This window comes from Petaurus breviceps, unplaced genomic scaffold, assembly GCF_028583685.1.
Source record: "Petaurus breviceps papuanus isolate PSGF00001 unplaced genomic scaffold, PetGlider_PUasm1.0 37, whole genome shotgun sequence".
NCBI lineage: Eukaryota > Metazoa > Chordata > Mammalia > Diprotodontia > Petauridae > Petaurus > Petaurus breviceps.
The window spans coordinates 59503795-59523947 of NW_027186296.1; the positions used below are offsets into that span (position 1 = coordinate 59503795).

The 20153-nt window shown below is 42.2% G+C and overlaps 1 protein-coding gene across 1 annotated transcript in view; it reads right to left on the reverse strand.

Moving 5' to 3' along the window:
• ST8SIA2 (ST8 alpha-N-acetyl-neuraminide alpha-2,8-sialyltransferase 2) overlaps window positions 1-19053 on the reverse strand; it is a 98975-nt gene extending 79922 nt beyond the window's left edge. The window contains exon 1 of the mRNA XM_069098524.1: window positions 18663-19053. Coding sequence (XP_068954625.1) covers window positions 18663-18760 — 98 coding nt within the window. The 5' untranslated portion in view covers window positions 18761-19053. The remainder of the gene's footprint in view (window positions 1-18662) is intronic.
• Window positions 19054-20153: the final 1100 nt, after the last annotated feature.

The following is a 20153-nucleotide window of genomic DNA, read 5'->3' on the forward strand; positions in this document are numbered from 1 at the left end:
TAGGATGGTTCTCTTTTAGGCATATTGATCTGAAGGTTGCCAGCAGGCTCAGCTGCTTCTAGCTTGCAGCCAAACTGACTTCCTTGCCAAGGGCACCACTAGGTTCTTTCAGAAAGAACCACAGCTCTTATCCCAGGAGCAGCAGGAAGCCTCCCCACGTCTGCTCACTTACAGTTGCAGCTGTGAGGTCTGCCATCTCTGGAGGAGATGAATGCCTGCTTCTGGCAACAAATACCCTCTCTTGAATGTTCTATAAGAGACTTGAATTTGGGAAGCAATGCCCTTGAATTCCTCTTCACACTGCTGCAAGTCTCCATTGCCAGTGAGAAAGGTAGAAGAAAAATCTGTTTTCCCCTACCCCACCTATTGTACTCTGCTAAGTCAGTTAAGTCTAGCTTGCTTTTATCTAAACCTCAACAGGTGAGGTCGATCTTCTTAGCCAATGGTTAGCATTTTCCTGTGGCCCATCAGTTGCCTTCATCCAGTGACCAACATCTCACAATCCTATCAAGTTAACTGAGAAACGCCTTCAATTTGATTATGAACTAACCTAGTTTACACTTTATTGTGATAGCAACTTGTTTAGAAAATTTCTTCATATTCTTAAAAGGCTGTTTAAGGAAAGCTACTCAATTCAATCAGGTGCTTCCCCTGATCTATCTCTACCCTCTACTGTCCTTTTCTCTTCACCCCCTCTCTCTTACAGTTAAATACTTTTTGTCCTCAGCACATAAGATGGGGGGGGGGGGGTACTCCTAGAACATTTGTCCATGATCTTTATTCTGGATTGCTTTTTGGTGATTTGGGGAAGCTCACGCCTTGTTTCACATGCCTTGTTGGTGGTTTGTATTGGAGGATCTCAGCAATTCTATCTAGCACAGTTCTTGGAAAATCTGTAAATTATCAGTTTTTTGGAGGGTCCAGACCTACCTCAGATTTTGGACCTGGATATTATACTCACTCCCAATTCATGGTCATTCAAATTCCAAAACAATGTTTTACAAAATTCTGATATGCTATTTTTTTGTCTTGAAATTAGGAGAGGACAGCTAGGTGGTGCAGTGAATAGAGCACCGACCATGGTGTCAGGAGGACCTGGGTTTGGATCCGGCCTCAGACACTTAACACACACACACACACACACACACACAAACCTAGATGTGTGACCTTGGGCAAGTCACTTAACCTTAATTGCCCTCCAAAAAAAAGCAAAAAAAAAAAAAAGAAATTAGAAAAAAAATCCCAAAATGAAAATAGTAAAAATGAAAAGAAAGAATAAAACAGGCTCTCCTCGCAGAAGAAAAATCTGATTCCCATATGAGCTCTACAATATATGGGGCACTCCCAAATTAGAGTTACTGAAAGATACCCTGTCACCTTTGGGTAAGAAAAACTGTCCCGGGTGAAAATTCTTCTAATGTGTCTCTTCAGCACATAGACAACTCATAAATCTCTCCAACAGATCCTTACAAAACCATAGGGCACTCTAAATAGAAGTCCAGATAAAAATTTCTCCAATGGGTCCCAGTAGCAATAAGAAACCTGAAATTTCTTCAGTGGATTCCTGCAACACATAAAACATTCCAAATGGATGCCTGAACTTACTATACATTAGGACTAGTAGGTAAGCTTAAAGAGAAATCATACAAAATCAGAAAATCCCCAAAGATGCACGTCTCCCCCAAAAGCACTTGAGCTTTTGAAGCACACATCATCTTATGGATCTGTATATTTTGCTTTTGCACCACTTTTTGTTACCTGTACCAATAACTCATCATCCATTTCCTCCATTTGACTGGGTGGTCTGTGATACCTTCTTGTGTATCACTGCTGTTTACTTTTTAACCGTACACAGACATTATGTATCCTTTCCTCCTCTCTTGGGTTCATGGATTTCTATGCAGATATCTAGCTTTTCAACCTGCAGTGCTAGTTCATTTCATCATTAATCAGACTGGTTTCTTTTAAACAAAATATAATCTTCCTTTGCTATATCTGAATCATGAGTCTATCACGAAACTTGGTAGTATTTGTGAGGCTGTATTTACTTTTATTAAAATCTCAAGTTCCCTTTATTTCTGGTCTTTACATAGATATCTGAGACTATAAGTTTCATTGCCAACTCTCTTAATTATTACTGTTCTATGAGTTACTGGGGATCACTTTGACTGTTAACCTTCTTTCTGATCTGGTGCTCTTCATGTAATTTGGATTTATAGCTTAACCTAGGCATCTTTCTCTAGTGTATCTCCATTTTCACCTTAAAATGCTCTCAGGCAGGTGAAAAAAAAGTCTTTGGTCAAATATATTCTTCCTAGTCTTTGGGAGATGCACTTTGTCCTTAGCCACCACACCAACATCATTTTACCACTAATCATTGTTCCATTCTGAAATTTAAGGACAAGACATTTAAGAAATTAAAGTGGCCAGTTATTTTAAAACAGAATTGATTCGGTTTGCCTGGAGAACTCCATGAAGGTGGGAATCATTATAGGAGTTTGGGAAATAAAAGGTTTATAAAGAGGATCTGAAGATCAACTTTCATCATTCTCTCCTTGGGAGTAGAGTTCATGCTTTATATTTAGTGTCCCCTACAACAACACAATGCGTATTCCAATGTGTATTGGAAAACACAATATATTGGAAAGAGAGCTGGATTTGGGGTCAGAAGATCTGAATTTAAATTCCTCTGCCACTCTTTGACCTTGACCAAGTGACTTCATCTCTCTAGCTCTCAGTTTCCTCATCTGCAAAATCAGGGTGTTGGACTTCTGAGATCCCTTCCATCTCTCTCTGAACCAACAAACTAGAGAACTCCCTACATGAATGAAATTTCAGATCTGGACAAAAAAAAAGAAGTTAGGATTCCCCTGGATTCATGATTCCTCCTTTACTGTATTTCCCTTTCTGCATTCTTTTTATCTGCAGGGTAGAGTGCTACACAACCTTAATGGCACATTGACAACTGTTTTCTTTTCAAGGACAGATGAGTTGACATTATTTTTAGCACGGACAAAGTCCCTGTGAATGTGCTACTTCTGAAGCACCAAAGATGTCTGATTTTTGCACTGAGTGACAATAACAGCAAACCATATAGGCAGGCCAGTCCTCTTGGGTTACTTCTCTTTCCAAATTATTAAGGAGATATATGGTCATTAATTAAGAGTAATATTCAAAAAAGTCAACATATTTTACTTTATTTTATTTCAGTTGATTAAGACCACCAAGTCTTCAAGCTTCAAAAGGCAAGATTAGGTACTATTAAACCAGTCAAACAAGCATCGATTTTAAAACCCTTCTTAATGCTACATGACTGGTTAGGTTGTAGACCCTTATTAATCTTGCTTTTATCAGTTTGATCTCAGCAAACTCACCTGCTTGCCAATTTCATCCACACCACTTCATTCCACTGGCTCTTGTTTAAGCATTTTTCTATTGGTCAAAGTAGCCCATATGACTTCTTGCCTAGATCTTTGTTGTTTTTCAGTCATGTCTGACTCTCTGGGACCCCATTTGGGGTTTTCTTGGTAAAGACACTGGAGTGGTTTGTCATTTCCTTCTTCAGATCATTTTATAGATGAGAAAAGAGAGGCAAAGAGGGTTAAGTGACTTGCCTAGGGTCACACAATTAGTAAATGTCTGAGGCCAGATTTAAACTCAGGTCTTCCTGACTCCAGGTCTGGCACTGTATCAGCTGTGCCACCCAGCTGCCCTTTTGACATTTAGCAACACTTATAAATTGATGTGCTTCCTTCTTCCCTCTATCCCTTTCCCACCTTCCTCCCTTCTTCCCTCCCCACTTTCCTCTTCTCTGGAATTGGGTAGATGGAAAGGGGGCATCATCTATGAATCAGGCACCTTAACCTCATAGAATTTTAGCTCTAATAATTATTTGGAGAAAATCCACTTGTAGTGATATGTGAAATGTTTCCAATTTGCATGGGTGTGCATTTAATTCTTGACCGTAAAATGCTAGATATGGGAGTATTCTCTATGGTAATATAGTCCATTCCCTTGCCTCCTAGCAGGACTGTTCTTTCTCAGATGGATGTCATGTCAGATCATTTTAAGTCTTTCATAAGAGCTTCAAAAGAATATTCTAAATTAGACAAGCTGTTCGTTAGCAACAACTGGACTCATTTTCTCTAATCATGAGAGAATTTACTGTACAAAAGGAAAAAAAAATACTTCTGGGATAAGGTTTACTTCATGAAGATTAAAACTCAGGATATGTGATAAGGGTAACCAGGATGATATGACTTTGCAAAGACAATCCTGATTTCTGACAATCAATACTTAGTGTATTGGAATCTTAGGGTATACTAATGAAAAATAGCCACTGCCCTCAATGAGTTCATGTTTTAGTAATCGTGTGTGTGTATGTATGTATGTATGTGTGTGTGCATGCATGCAGCTTGGTTTCTGTCAATAATACATTTTGACCCTGTGGTTGATCATGTCAAGGAAATATTAAAAATTTCCCTTAAATCCTTTGTCTCCTTATCCTGTCAGTCATGCCTTCCCAAACTTAAAACCTGGATTACTCCTACCAAATGCCTCTCACATGCTGCTGGATGCTCTTGGAAAGTCATTCAGCCATGCTACTGGGTTTGCTGCGAATAATCTCAACTGGGCTTTCACTGCTGCATGGCAATCCTCTTATTCTTCACTGATGGGCCTTCTATCATACTTGCCTTTCCAGCTATTTAGAACCTTCTCCTGAGATCTCCTTCCTCACCACCCCTGGCCCTTTCAGGAGAGGACTTCACCTCCTACTTTCCTGAGAAAATAGAAGCCTCTCTCCTGAGGTCCATCTTTTCTCACATTCTACTTCTCAAAAGTTCTCTTCATCATCCTCCAGTCTACTTCCTTTGCCCCAGTGTCTGATAAAGCAGTAAGCCTTCTTCTTGCCAAGGATAATCTTTTCACTTATGTTTTGAATCAGTTAATTAGCACTTATTAAATGCCTACTAAGTAGGAAGCCCTAAGAACTGGAGATACAAGGAAAAACAAAAGGCAGTTTCTGCTCCCAAGGAGCTCACAGTGTAATGGGAGAGACAACATGCCAATAAACATGTCTGACCAAGACATGCAGGATGTGTGTGTGTGTGTGTGTGTGTGTGTGTGTGTGTGTGTGTGTGTGTGTGTAACCCCTGCCCTCCTATTTTCTCTAGATGTTTGCTCTTTGATTATTCCTTGTTACCCTCTCATCTTCAATTCCTTTTTACGTACTGGCTCCTTCTCTACCTCCCAAATTCCCAGGTCTCCCAGAATGATGAATAAACCTTTACTTAGCCCTGTCACTTCCTCAGGCTATGGTTCTATATCTCTCATGTTTCACAGCTTAGAGTACTCCAATAGCCTTCCAATCAGCTGTCCCACCTCAGGTCTTTCCTCAATCCAATCTATTCCAATCATCTGTCAAAGTAAGACAATTGAAATCAGTAAGTTGAAGACCTACATGTTAGCTCTTTGTTGTCATTCGCTGCCCCACTCCTCTCCTGCTTTCTGAAATCCCAGTGACTCCCTTTACCTCTAGGATCTAAACTCCTCTGTTTGGTATTTAAAGCTCTTCACAACCTGTCAGCTTCCTATTTTTCCAGTTGTCTTACACATCATTCTCCTTCATTCTTTCTTCAATCCAACAATTTTGATCTTCTTGCCATTTCCTGCATGAGAGTGCATGCCCCATCTCCATGAGTGGAATGTTCTCTCTCTTTACCTCCACCTCCTGATACCCCCCACATTAATTTTATTTTGTTGAGGACTTCATGGCATGCTCTTGAAATATCTTAGGGTACTACAACACCAGAGGAAATGGTCAAAGTGCTTAAAAACACTAATAAAGGCTTAGCCTTTCTTAGGGAAGGACATTCTATTTAATAAAGGCTGTAGGTAGAGACTGCAATGAGAAAGCTACATGGTGCATGGAATAGAGCTCTGGGCCTAGAGTCAGGAAGGGAATTTCAAATTTGTCCTTATACACTAACTAGATGTATAACCCTTGACAAATCTCTCAAATTCTGCCTCATGTTCAACTCTAAAATGGGGATCATGGGGCAGCCAGGTAGCACAGCGAGTAAGAGCACCGGCTCCAGTGTCAGGATGACCTGGGGATCAAATCCGGGCTCAGATACTTAGCACCACACCCAGAAATAACTGGCTGTGTAACCTTGAGAAAGTTACTTAACTCTGATTGCTTAAAAAAAAAATAAATAAAATGGGGATCACGAGATCAAATGAGATAATATTTGTAAAGTACTTAGAGCAGTGCCTAGCACATGGTAGATGGTATATAAGTACTTATTCTCTTCCTTTCCCTTCCTCCCCACCCATGAACTGTTTCTCAAAGATGAGTGAGTACTGCTCCCCAGAATGAGTTTGCTTACCATAGTATTACAGAATTGGAGCCTTAAGATATAGGACTGGAGGTCCCAGGAAGGGGTCAGTAGAACCTCTGGCTTTCACCTCTCCAAATTGCCCAGGAAATGACTAAATCAGTTCACTCTGACTGTGTATGGGCAGCTTGACTGGCAGGACCCCATCTGGGAAAGCCAGACTGTGTGGATAGACACACAACAAGGACTTTGGAACATTTTTCTTTGGCTCACTTCATTTTTTCCGCTGGTTCCTGGACAAATTGATTTGTTGTTCATGACCCCATTTGGAGTTTTCTTAGCAAAGATACTGGAGTGGTTTCCAGTTCATTTTACAGATGAGAAACTGAGGCAAAAAGGGCTCGATGATTGGCCTAGCTAGTAAGTGTCTGAGGCCAGACTTGAACTAGGGTCTTTCTGACGCCCAAGCTGGCTCTCCATTCATTGTGCCACCTAGCTGCCCTGACATATTGATTAGGAAGCAAGGAATGGGTCTAATGAGTTTCACACTACACAGGTACCCTCCATGATATTCATTAGATAGTTCCCACATCTTGGAAGTATCAGAGCCTTGCAATCTATGCCTGATTGATAAGATGTTTGAAGCTGAAGGATGCACAATACAGATAATTTTGATCAATTCACTTACATAATTATTTTTTCCCCTGGACATCTTACTCTTTCTTTCCTAATTACTTAGTCTTACAATGACATTTACTGGGAAAGAAGGTGTTAATTAATCCTGGATCTCATTGCTGCTGAGTATAGTGGACATTCTCTTTTTCTTGAAATTAGAATTGAGAAAACTGAACAAGTATTCATGTCCTTGACAGATTCTAGCCACGTTTGTTTCTTCACCTGACTTTATTTGGAAAAATTTCAAAGCATAGCAACATCCACCATTTTTCTTGGGAAACTCACCTAAATTAGTATTTTGCATTAGGAAGAAGTAGTGAATCCCTTGACATCCTACATTCCTCTCTCTCCCACTTAATTTTATTCCACTTCTGTGTAAGCCTCCTTCCTCCCTTGGTGCTTACAGCTTTTCTATATTTTTAGATATTCCTTTCCACTGTAGTATCTCTCAGCTCTCCCCCCTTCCCAACTAACTCCCACCCCTTCTTTAGTCTTTGCTTGGCCAAGCTGTCTATATTCAGTTCGTCTAATCTTTCTTCGCAAGAAAATCCCTTCAGGCCTTAATCATTTGTGTTGTTTTTCTCTTCTTCCAGTTATTCTCTGTCTCTATAGTAATGAGGTGCCCAAAACAAATACAGTATTTCAAGGCCATTCAGATGAGAAATGGAGAGTGAGAAAGTTGGGGCTATCCTTTTCGTGCTCTGTGACATGATACTTTAGTATTAGCAACCCCAAATTGTATTGACCTTTTTTGCTGCCATTTTCCATTACAAACTTGGATCTCATTTGCTGTCCCCTAAGGTCTCTTTCAGTATTACTATTTTCTAAGTTTCTCCCTTTGACTGACTGTTTCAAGTTTTTGTTGCTTCAGAGGTATTAGTTTGCATGTTCTCTAAATTGAACCTCATCTTCTCACCTTACTTTTAGACTTTGTATTTTAATTTGTTCCCTCTTGCCATGAAGGAAGCAGCATGGGGAAAAGAGAAGTATTTATCAAAGTGACCCCTTCAAGTCTACCTAGAGTTTATCGCAACCTTAAGATGAGAACTATGAGGCAGAAGAGGAAGAAGATTTTGGTCTATTTAAAAAAAAAGACTCATGAATTTTAGATGAATGCCATTATGTTCTTGGAAGGAAAAAAGATACTTGAGTACTACTAGACAGGAGAGAGATCATTGTTGTAGCCACATATTTTTCAGAACTCAAAAAGAAACCTATATAATAGAGTAAGACTCAATTCTGATCCTTTGCTTAAGAGCACAGATTAGGCCTTCTGGAAATCTGAGCTACTGAAAAGGTATGGAAGTGCTAAAGGAAACAAAAAACTCACTTGGTGACATTTCATACATACGAGGGTCACAGAAACTTTATTTCTCCAAGTCTGACCATTTTCCATCATTTTGCACCTAAGCCTGAGACAATTGCAACCTGAGAAAATAGTGAGCCAGAGAACAGGTCCTGTCAGGTTACCAATCAACTTCATTGCTAAATGATGAATTGCAGGAGACTGTGGAGGGTTTAAAATCAGCTGATTTGCCATCTAGGAAGGAGAGTGGATAGTTGGAAAGTGTAAAGGCAAACTATAAGAACTGTGGCTAGAGGAAGGAATCTTTAAACACACTGTCTAGACGTTCCCTGTGTGCCAGGTGGGGCAATGAACCTATCAGGATCTGCCAACAGGAAAAGAACCAAACCCTAGTAATTTACTTCACTTGTTGATTTCTGGGTTGATCTCATTCACCTGGTCATTTTTCACTGTATCTTTCTCCTTCCTTTGAATTTGCAAGCTCACTCTTTCTTTAGAATAACCATGCCTTCTCTTTAATTTACTGATGGAAAGCAACTGATGGATATAAGGTTTCTGAGGCACTCTGTTAGCCAACAGCAGCATGGACTTTCTATACCCATTATCACCATCCTCATTTTACTAGTATTTTGAAAAAATAAAAGTCATAATGCACATATGTTTTAAAATTGAATTGACGCACAGACATGCTTGACCTTAAAATGCATCTGGAGTGCACGAGATTCATTGCTTACTTATAAGATTTCCATCAAATGCTCTAAACTCATAACTTCTGGTCTTTATGTTTACTACTTCTTGGAGTAAAACATCTTGCTGTGAATTCCCCATTTGCACTTAACACTACAGAGTGTGGAAGCCCTTAACTAGGTTATATTGGAACCATTGCTGGGAAGCTACTTCTCCAGTCGGATAGAAGATCCCGTGAAAACAGGTACAATAAGGGCGCTGACTTTGGAGACAGAATCACCCAGCTAATAATCCACTGGCCCAAGAAATGTGTTGCTTGATTCTTCCCTGAGTTAAGAGGACACAAATAGGCCTCAAGTTTCCACTTTTCTTGAAAAGGAGAGAGGGCTTTTGTTTTCCCACTACATATCACACTAGCATATTGAGAGGATAAATGAATTGGCCAGATTCTGCCAGTTCATAAGTTAGTGAGCCTCTAGGGGTACCCTTTAGTCAATTAGTGTTAAAAGAGTTCCCTTGAGACTAGAAAGAATTAATGTTCATCCTTTGCAGTGTCCTAGACCTAAGGTCTATAGGAGCTCGCTGCTTCTGAGAAACATTGATAATAGGAAAGTTACAGTATTCCTAAATAATTCTGGCACTTAACAATCCAACCTTGAAAGTGAGAAAGATGTCTCTGAAAGGGTTCCCAAGATGAATATCCACTTATGGGTCAGGTGCAGGGAGCAGCTGATAATAGTTACCAGGGACAAGTGAATTAAATATGGTTCCTCCTTCCTGTTCATTTATTCCTCCTCCTTTTTCTATCACATATATGCTATGGAGACTTAGCAGCTGAACTAGGGAGAAGCTGATTTTTCCATGCTGTCTCAGGATTTGTTGAAGGAACTAAGGAAAAGACTTAAGAGGGCCAACATAATTGTTTTCAAGTATTTGAACTAACTGCCCTTCAAGCCTAGAATGCTGTTCCTCCTTATCTGTGCCTCAGAGTTCCTTTCTCCCTTTATTTCTTAGCTCAAGCACCATTTTCTTAATGAAGCCTTATCTGATCCCCCCCAATTGCTAGTACCCTCCTTCCCTAACTATGTTATATTTAACTATTTTGTATATATTTGTATGTATTCACCTTATGTTTATGCTATATGCATTTATATATGTACTTCTCTCATGTATTAGAATTCAAGCTCCTTGAGATTAACATTAACATAGTTCCTGGCACATAATAGGTACTTGGTAAATTCTTATTGATTGACTGATCAATGAAAGAGGGATTATACTTCATCTACTTCACCCCAGATTGTATACCAGTGAGCAGCTGTGGGAGGTGGAGGGAGAGAATTTGTGCCCAGTATATGGAAAGACTTCCTGACAACCAGAAACAGAGTGCCACCTCCAGAGGTAGTGGGTTCTCTTAAATTGGAGACTTGCAAGTGGAAGCTGGATGAAGGCACCCATCAAAGAAAGCATAGAGGGAATTCCTGCAGGAATGGATTGGACCATATTGACTTCTGAGGTCTCATCCTACTCTGGGATCCCATGATTCTAACACATTTAAAAGGGCATTTTTCAGACAATTTGAGGCAACTTTGGCAAGCATATATATACCTTGGAGTCATTACACCAAGTGCTCTCTCCAGGTAATTTTTTCCCCTTTTCCTTCCAGATAGATGTATCCTTTTAAAGGGTGCAGTTTCCTAGTATATAAATGAAGCTTGGATCTGATAATAATAGTTGCCCCCTACTTCTAGATCTGCTTAAATCTGATGATAATAGTTGCTCCCTACTCAGAAATCACATCTCCAGACCCTGAGGTGCCCAATTCAAATCATATTTGGAGGCTGAGGATGCCCAGGAAGCACACTTAATTTACATCAGGAAGTGATTTGCAGTTTCTTTTTTTTTTTCTCTCTACAAGCAGAAGCCTCAAAATGAGGCCTGTGAGTTACAAGGATGCCAAATGCCCAGGGACAGCATAAACCGGTCCAACGAGAAAGGGTCCTTCAAGGGCCAAACTCATCTTTCACCTAGATAAAACTCTGCTGTTGACCAATGAGGTCAAGAAGATCCAGTCTGCTGAACTGGTAAAGGACAAAATAAAACAATTTCTTCTTTGACCCCCTTTCCTGTATCAGCATGGAAAAAAGGACTAAAGCCTAAAGTAGCCTTAAATGAGCTGTAGATCAGAGGAAATCTTTGTACTACTCCTTGGAAGAAGCTTTGGAAAAAAAAGAAGGAAATATGCACAAAGCAACATCTTAATATATAGAATCTTCTCAAGGAAGTTCATAGAATGAGCTGAAAGTATTGAATCTGAAGTCAAAGGACCTAGGTCTGAGATCTAGTATTGCCCCTTGGGAAAGTCACTTAACTATCCAAGCCTTATCGTCTTTATCTGTAAAATGGGGACAATATGATTTGCATTTCTTACCTTACATGAAGAATGCATTCTTTAAAGTGTGAATTAGGATTGTGTTTTAGAAAAGCAATTTTCAATGTGTGATTTATGGACTCTTGCCAGGTGGGTGGGGAGTCAGAGTGACCATTTCTGAGGGTTTCTGAGGCCAAAACTATTTTGGTGAAGTACAAAGATGTCATTTGCCTGCTAAAACATTCCTTTCTTTTCCAGTAACTACATATCTGGATGAGGTTGGATTTTCTTCATGTATTTCAACTAAAATACCAAATTAAATTAGAATGAATGCAGCAGCAGATATGAAAATCCAGCTGTCTTCTATTGAGTCAGACATTAAAGAGATTTGCAAAAATATGGAAAACAATGCCAATCACATATACATATATATGAAAATGTGACTATTTTCATAAAATGTTATTTATGTTAATATGTAACAGAGTGTTGTTGTTCAGTCATGTCCCACTCTTCATGACCCTATTTGGGGTTTTCTTGGCAAAGATCCTGGAGTGGTTTGCCATTTCCTTCTACAGCTCATTTCATGGATGAGGAGCTGAGGCAAAATAGGGCTAAGTGACTTGCCCAGGGTCACACACCTAGTAAGTGTCTGAGGCTGGATTTGAACTCTGGAAGATAACTCTTCCTGACCCCAGGCTGGGCACTCTATCCACCGCACCACCCAGCTACACCTTATACTCTCCCTTTCCTATTGTTCTAGAATGGGTAGTAGGAATAAATAAAAATTCTGAGACAAAGTATTCTTTTCCAAACCTCACTTCAGAACTTGTGGCTTACTAGTACTACTATGCAGTTTATACAAAGAGCTTTTATTCGTGTTATTTCTTTTGATCTTCAAAACAACCCTGTGAGGGAGAAAAAGTATTATCCCTATTTCACAGAAGAGGAGACTGACTCAGAGGAGTTCAGTAACTTGCTCAAAGGTCACACAGCTAATTAGTGCATGAAAGCAGGATCTAAAACCAGGTCTTTTGACATGGAATCTACTAAATCCAAATACCATGAACTTTGGCTGCTTGGTTTTCTCAGAGACCCAAGACTACCTCAAGTTGGATCTCAGTTTAAATCAAGGGCATAAATCAGTCTATGAATCAGTAATGATAGAAGAGCATGGCAGAAGGTAGCAGGAGGCCTGGGTTCTAGTCCTGTCTCTGCTACTAACCACTTTATATAACTTTGCACAAATCTACTCATCTCTCTGGGTCTCAATTTCCTCATCCATAGAATGAAAAGACTCAACTACATGACTTTTAAGGTTTCTTCCAGTTCTAAAGCTACTATCTATGATCGCTAAAAAGTCCCTTCTGGCTCCCAAATGTTGTGGTTCTAGGTATTTATTGATTATACATTATGCGATCATATATATATGGCATATCAGATAACTGTGAGATAACTAAGGATTCCATTGACGTGGACACTCCTTTTGCCAAGCAGAATAGATTTTGTCAGTTTTCAACTTGTAGGACAAATCATTTCTTTTTTTTAAAGCAATTGGGGTTAAGTAACTGGCTCAAGGTTACACGACCAGGTGTTTCTGGGTAGGTGCTAAGTGTCTGAGCCTGGATTCGATCCCAGGTCATCCCAACACTGGGGCCGGTGCTCTTACTCGACGTACTACCTGGCTGCCCCTGTAGGACAAATCTTACAGTTGCCGGAGGCTCACAGACCTAAAATGACTTGCCCAAGGTCATGTCAGAGGCAATGTTTGAACTCATTTCTTGCTGACTCCATGTCTCCAACACTACCATGCCAAAATACCTCTCTATGAAAGAAAAATTGTGATCCTTCTCTTCAAGAAACTCACCATCTAGACTTACTAACTAGAGTACATGAAGTTACTAATTATTAATTAATTAGTTATTAATAAGTATTTGAGTTTAAAATAATATGAGACTATCACCCAGGTGATAATATAAGCTATTTTAAATAAAAAAAAACAAACCTCAAACCTCACCCAACCCTTGGTTTTAAAAGTTAATAATATTATTTATGTTTAGAGTTCATTTTCATACTTTTCAGAGAATCCTAGGACAGCATGGCTTCATAGGAGTACTACAGTGTATTGAAAAGAGTTTCATTTATTTCTTTCATTCAACCACTTTCACTATGATCATGTGCAAATGTCTCCATTTCTGACCCTGAGGATTCCTTTACGGGGTTGTTGTGATAATCAAATAAGATAATTTATGGGAAGTATTTTGTAAGCCTTAACATGCTATGTGAACGTCAGTTTTTATTTGTCATTTGCTCCTGAAAATCGAACACGTGAAGAAAAAAAAAATGGTGTTTTTAAAAAAGAGCATTGTTTGTTTTTATTTCAACTTATATAGAAAACTGATCCAAAGTTCACCATCACTTAGTATAGTCATAATGATTCTGTTTAAACTTGGAAGGAGGTCTCTAGTGGAGTGCCCTAGGTGTCTATCATTGGTCCGGTGCTGTTTAACATTTTTTTCAATGCCTTGGATAATGATCTTATTAAATTTGTAAGTGACATAAATCTGAGAGAGAAGATAGTTAACATGTTGGATGGTAAAGGATCCAAAAATCTTTGTAGGAGGCAGTATGCTATATTTGAAGCCAGAGTACTTGTGCTAAAACCCCCAGTTCTGCTATATACCACCTGTGTTACTGTAGGTAAAATATCCTCAGTTCTCTGGTTCATAGTTTTCTCATCTGTTAAATAAGAGAACTGGATTTCTAAGGTTTCTGCTAGCTCTACATCTATGATCCTACAATTCTGACAGGAAAGATCATTGGGGTGAATCTAAAATGATGAGTTTAGCAGGCTAGACATTATCTTACACTTGGGTCTCAGACATCAACTTCACAAATACAAGGTGAAGGAGATATACCTAGATAGCAATTCATCTGGAAAAAAAGATGATCTTGGGGTTTTAGTGGACCATAAAATTCCTATGAGTCAATACTGTGATATGGCAAGTCAAATGCATTGAATATGATCATGGAATATAAAGCATAATATCCAGGATTAGAGAAGTAACAGATCATATCTGGGGTATCAGATTCAGTTCTGGTCCCACATTTTAGGAAAGACATCATTTAGTGGGAGAAGAAATAAAGAGGAAACAAATGGTAAAAGCACATGGAATCAATATCACATAAGGACTGGTTGAGTCAGTCAATCCACCAAGTATTTATTAATTGCTTTTTATATGCCAGGAAGGCACTGTCCTCAAAAAACCAGTTCCTGCTCTCAAAGAGCTTTAAATATGGTAGACAACATTCAAATAACACTATATACACAAGATATAAACAGTCTAATTGCATGATAACTACATGGGGAAGACACTTGTAGGGAAAAGGGGAGAGGAGCCAAAAAGACTGTCTGCAGAGGGTTAAGAATGAGTTGAATCTAAAGAGAGCCATAAAGTTAGGAGAAAGAAGTCAGGAAGGAAAGAATTTCAGCCCTGGGGGGAAAGCCAGTGCAAAAGACACAGAGTCAGAGGTGGATTGTTCTATGTAATGAGCAGTGAGTAGACCACTGTAGGTAGATGGTAGAGTTACAGTGGGAAGGTAGGCAGGGACTGTGTTGTGAAGTGCTTTCAATATCCAAAAGGATTTTCTATTTGATCATGGAGATAATTGAGAGCCACTGTTGAGCAAGGGGAACGACATAGTAACAACTGCATCCTAAAAAAATCACTTTGGCAGCTTACACAAGTTGGAGAGGGGAGGAGGCTTCAGATAGAGAGAGCAATTAGAAGGTTATTGCAATGCTCTGGGCAAAGGTGATGAAGGCCTGTACTAGCATGGTGGGTTGAGAGGTAATGGGATGCTTAGCCTAGAGTAGACCAAATGTCTTCAGGCATTTATTTGAAGGACTATTGTTGGAGGAAAAACTAACATCCTTCTGATAGACCACAGAAGGCAGTCAGGAGGAATGGATAGAAGTTGCAAAAAGGACAATTTATTTCTTTTAAATTGAAGTAAAATCGGGTGGCTAGGTGGCTCAGTGAATAGAGCACTAGTCCTGGAGTCAAGAGGAACTGAGTTCAAATGGGGCCTCAGATACTTAACAGTTACTAGCACTGTGACCTTGGGCAAGTCACTTAATCCCAATTGCCCTGCCTTCCCCCCTCCAAAAAGCAAAAAAAAAAAAAAATATTGAAGTAGTATTTATTGTTCATGGGTAGGTAAAGTCAATATAAATTTTTTTCATATGCAATCAACAAAAAGGACAAATTTAGAATGGCTCTCAGGAAAAACTTTCTAAAACAAAGAGGCATCCAAACATGGAATGAGCTACTTTGGGAGGTATTGGGTTTGCCTTCAGTAGAGGCTGTCAGACAAAGGTTTGACAGCCACTTCTTAGTTATGTTGTAGACAGAAGTCTCATTTAGGTTTAGGTTTAACTAGATAGCCTCTGAGGTCTCTTTCAATTCTGAGATTCTGTGATAAACATTGCCAAGGAGATTGTAAGCTACTTGAGGGCAGGGACTACCTTTGATCTCTCTGCTTTCCCCCTAGCTTATTAGTTTGAGAGGTATAAAAGCCCCTGGACTGGGTTAGAGATCTGCTATATATTAGCTATGTGACCTTGGACAGGTCAATTGACTTCTCTGTATATTCGTTTTCTTGTTTGTAACAAATGGGCTGATAATATCTTCCCTACTTCTTAGGTTGGGCACATAATAGGTATTCAATAAATGCTTACTGACCTGCGTGGGGTTATTGTGAGGAACAAGTGACAATGTATATAAAGTGATTTGTAACTTTAAAAGCTGGAATAAATGGAAGTTATTTTTTATTTGTCCACCATATTGCCCAGTATTGTGGGCAATAATAATAAATAAAAGGAAATAATAACAAATAAAATAGGGTCTTAAAATGTAAAGTATAACTGCAAATGACACCTTCACTTTGCCAGAACTGACATCCATGAAAACCCAATCAGGATCCAAAAGCAAAAGCGGTATGTTACAGTAGAAAGAGCCTTAGGTTTGGTAGGGAGGGATCAAGTTTCAAACCTTAAGTCTAATACTTGCTACCTTGGGCAAATCTCTTTACATCTGGATTTCAATTTCCTCCTTCCTAATGAAATAGTTCTATTAGAGGAATTTTATATCCTTTGACAACAGCATTTTTGGGAGCGGTTGTCACTGGACAGACTAGAACTATATAAAGTTGTGGCTCCTACCAATGTTTCTGAGCCAAAACGTGTTGACTCAGAAACTTGGTAGAGGTGTGTAAAGACAGAATACTGTATGCTTTTCCTTTTTCAAAGTTTTCTTAGAGGCTTGGAGAAAATGAACATTTACTCCAGAGACAGAGGCAGAAGGTGGAAAGGAAATTCCGAAGGTAGAGAGTATGGAAAGGAGAAAGCCAGAGAGAAGAACAAGAGGAAGGGAGAGGGCAGAAATGATAGTGAAAAGAAAGAGGAAGCTAAATACTGTTAGGAAGTAAAATATCTTTGATGACTTGGTTCTTTTAGTTCCCAGTACCTTGACCTGGGATCGAGGGCGTGGGTTAGAAATGCTGAACGCACTGGCCATTGCAGAAAACTGGTACCAACGTAGTATCAACTGGTATCAACTGGCAGGCTGAGGTCCTGGGAGAGGGTGGTACCAGTTGCCACCGCCTCCCCCCCCCCCCATGGTTATCTTTTGCCCTGAATCTAAGCACTGGCATTCCCATCCTATTTTCTTGTCTCCCCCTCTCTGGTCATTTGACCTCTTCCAGGGTCACCTGACATTTCTTTTTCCAATTCCAAGAAATTCTCTCACTCCTCCCCTTCACTGTCCCTAATTGCAGGATATTTCCCTCGGGATGTGCTCCCCCGCCCCCATCCAGAGCCAATTCAGTCTTCTTCCCCCACAAGCTCCTCTTTGTTGCCTTTAATTTCACCTGGAGAGTAGGGTTTGGGGCGGGGTACAAACAGTGAAGATGGGAAGTCATTGCTGGGTTATTGTCCCGGGACCAGACCGATCCTAGGTCGGAGGTCCCAGGAGTCTCTCTCCCCGACTCCAGCTCCTGCCCCTTCAGCCTCCGCCCCTCAAAGTAAGGGATCCAGAGCCACCCAGATCGGGGTGGGGTGGGGGGGGAGATACCACTCGCTGCAGGGCGGGGGCATGTGTAGCCAGATAAATGAGCCTGCACACCTCCTAGTAACAATCGGAAGCATCAAAGCAATAAATAGTAACGAACGCTAAAGCTATTCCTGGAAGCTCAGGAGCGAGGACAGCAGGAATAAAGTATTCCTAGAAATTGACTCATTCCCGCCGTCCCTCTTCTCCCCCTGCCCGCCTTCAGCACCCGGAGCAGGAGGAGAAGGGACAAAGGGAGACCGAAGTCCCCCACCGAGGTTGACTGGCGGAAGGTGAAGGGTGAAGACGGACGCCCAGTTTCGAAGAGCCCCTGCGGAGCGGAGCGTCCGCTTCTCAGCCCGGAGCAGTGGGTGGGAGGGCGGCGCGGCGCGGCGCGGGGCGCTTGGGGAAGAGCAGGAGCGCAGCTGCCCCTCCCGGGACGGCCCCGCGCCGGGGCCCCTGGTACTCGGCCCGGCCCGTGCCTCTCCTCTCAGCCGGGCTGGGCACCAGCCCCGAGGCTGCCCTTCCTCCCCACTGAGATGCAGGCGCGCTCCCTTCCCACTTTGTAAAGGCGAGAAACCCGTGGAGCCCAAGACAAAGAAACTCTCCAGCCTTCCTCTCCAGTACCCCCTCCGCCCCCAGACACTCCCCTCCTCCTGCAGCCCGCCCGTCTGGCCGTCTCACCCTCCCCGCTCTCTCATCAGCCCCCTTCCTTCGGACCTCGATTGATAAAGGGGTAGGGATGATTGGGAAATCCGCTAAAAAAGACACTCCCGTGCCTTCGATCTCCCCCCTCGCTCCGTCGCCCGCTGGCACGCTAGCCAATACCTAGTTAACGACGCCCCAATTCAGTGGCGTCTCCTTACCCTCTCCAACTCTCACTGCCCCCCAAACCGTCCCGACCCTCTTGCCCCGCGACTCAGACCCCCCCATCACAACTCCCGGGTCACCCGCCTTCTCCTAGCCATAGCCCCGACCTGGTCCTGGCCCCCGCCAGCCCGCCCCCCAGTCTCTCTCCCCAGCTTCGGGGAGGAGCAGCCACAGCAAGGGGGAAGGACAAGGCGCATACAAAGCCGGGGGGAAGGAGCGAAGGGGGAGTGGAGTGGGAATCGGGAGCGTGGAGGAGGTTAGAGGGTTGGGGGTCCCGGGGGTGGGGGAGGGGGAGGGCAGGGTCTATTTACCCGATTTCTTCTTCGACCTCCGAAATATCTGCGAAGATGAGAAAGACGACAAGCAGGGTGAGCAGAGCCAACATCCAGCTCTTGAACTGCAGCTGCATGGCTCGGGCGCCTGCCTCCGACCGGGACCGGCCAGCGGGCGACGGAGCCGGCGAGGAGCAGAGCGAGAAAAAGCGCCTCTCCCACCTGCCTGCCGCCCCCCAGCCCCGAGGAGCCCCGCTTCGCCACAAGCGGCCGCCGCCGCGGTGGCAGCAGCAGGCGGGGAGTTGTACCGGCTCTGCGATGGTCCCCCCGGTGCAGCCCAGCCCAGCCCCACCGTCCCTCCCAGCCGCGGGCTGCTCTTCGAGCTCAGTTTGACAGCTTTGCTTCAGTCGGTGCCCGTTCTCTTCTGTCTCCCCCCTCCCCTCTCTCCTCCCCTCCCCTTCCCTCCCCTCGGTGGTATCGCCTCTTAGGAATTTGCCAGGCACATCCCTGTCGCTCCTCTCCCAGGGACGTCGAGCTCTTCTCCCGCCCTCCCTGACCCAGACAGGGAGGGGAGCCACGGGCATACCCCGACCCCGAGAAGCGCCGTCGCTTCCCCCTCTTTGTCCAGCTCCCTCGCTCTCGCTCTCTCAAAGTTTTCCTGACACAAAGACCCACACCTGGGGACCGCCGCCAGCCTGGGAGAAGGCGGATCCACGCTGACAAAGGTTCAAGCCTTAATTTGCCTAATTTGGTGGGAAGGTGGCTGAGAAAATATTTGCAACCGTTCTCCTGCATCCGAGATACTGACACCTGCCGGTGGGGCAGGTGTCTCAGCGGCTTCAAGGATGTAGTCAGACTCCTCGAATGTGGGATTTTAGAGTGGGAAGTTCATCCTTGACGGATGAGGGAATTGAGGACCTGAGAGGTTCCCCCAAGGTCACAGGACAAGTCATTGGCAGAACTAAGACTAGAACCCAGGACTCTTGACTACTTGGCCAATATTCTATTGCTTCCATAATTCATCGAAAGGTTTTTTTGGTATGATGTTGAGGACAGAGCACTTAATCTAGTATCATATCCCCACTTACTGCAAAATCAATACCCACCCCTAGTCTCATCTTGATGGAAAGGCATGGTAGAAAAATCTGGGTTCCCATAAGGGGTAAATGCCCCCCATGCTGTATATTTTACGCTTCCCCGGTCTTATACAGATTAGCTCAAACTAAATTTTGCACCAACCATTTGCCTAGGGCTGGAAGGGCTCCATTAAGTTTTAGTGGAATTAGAAAATTGCTTAAAAATTTTCTGAGCTAATTGCACAATTCATCAGAACCAGATGTACCTTTACAGCAATTATAACCCAATTTATGTGAAGATTATCGAAGTTTGATCATGGGGAGAAAAGAACTATATGGGTAGTAATTTTAAAATCATAATCTTATTTTGGAAATAGTAACCAGATCTTAGGATCACAGATTTAGAGCTTGATGGGACCTTTGAGGTCAGCCAATCCTGAACAGGAAAATTCAA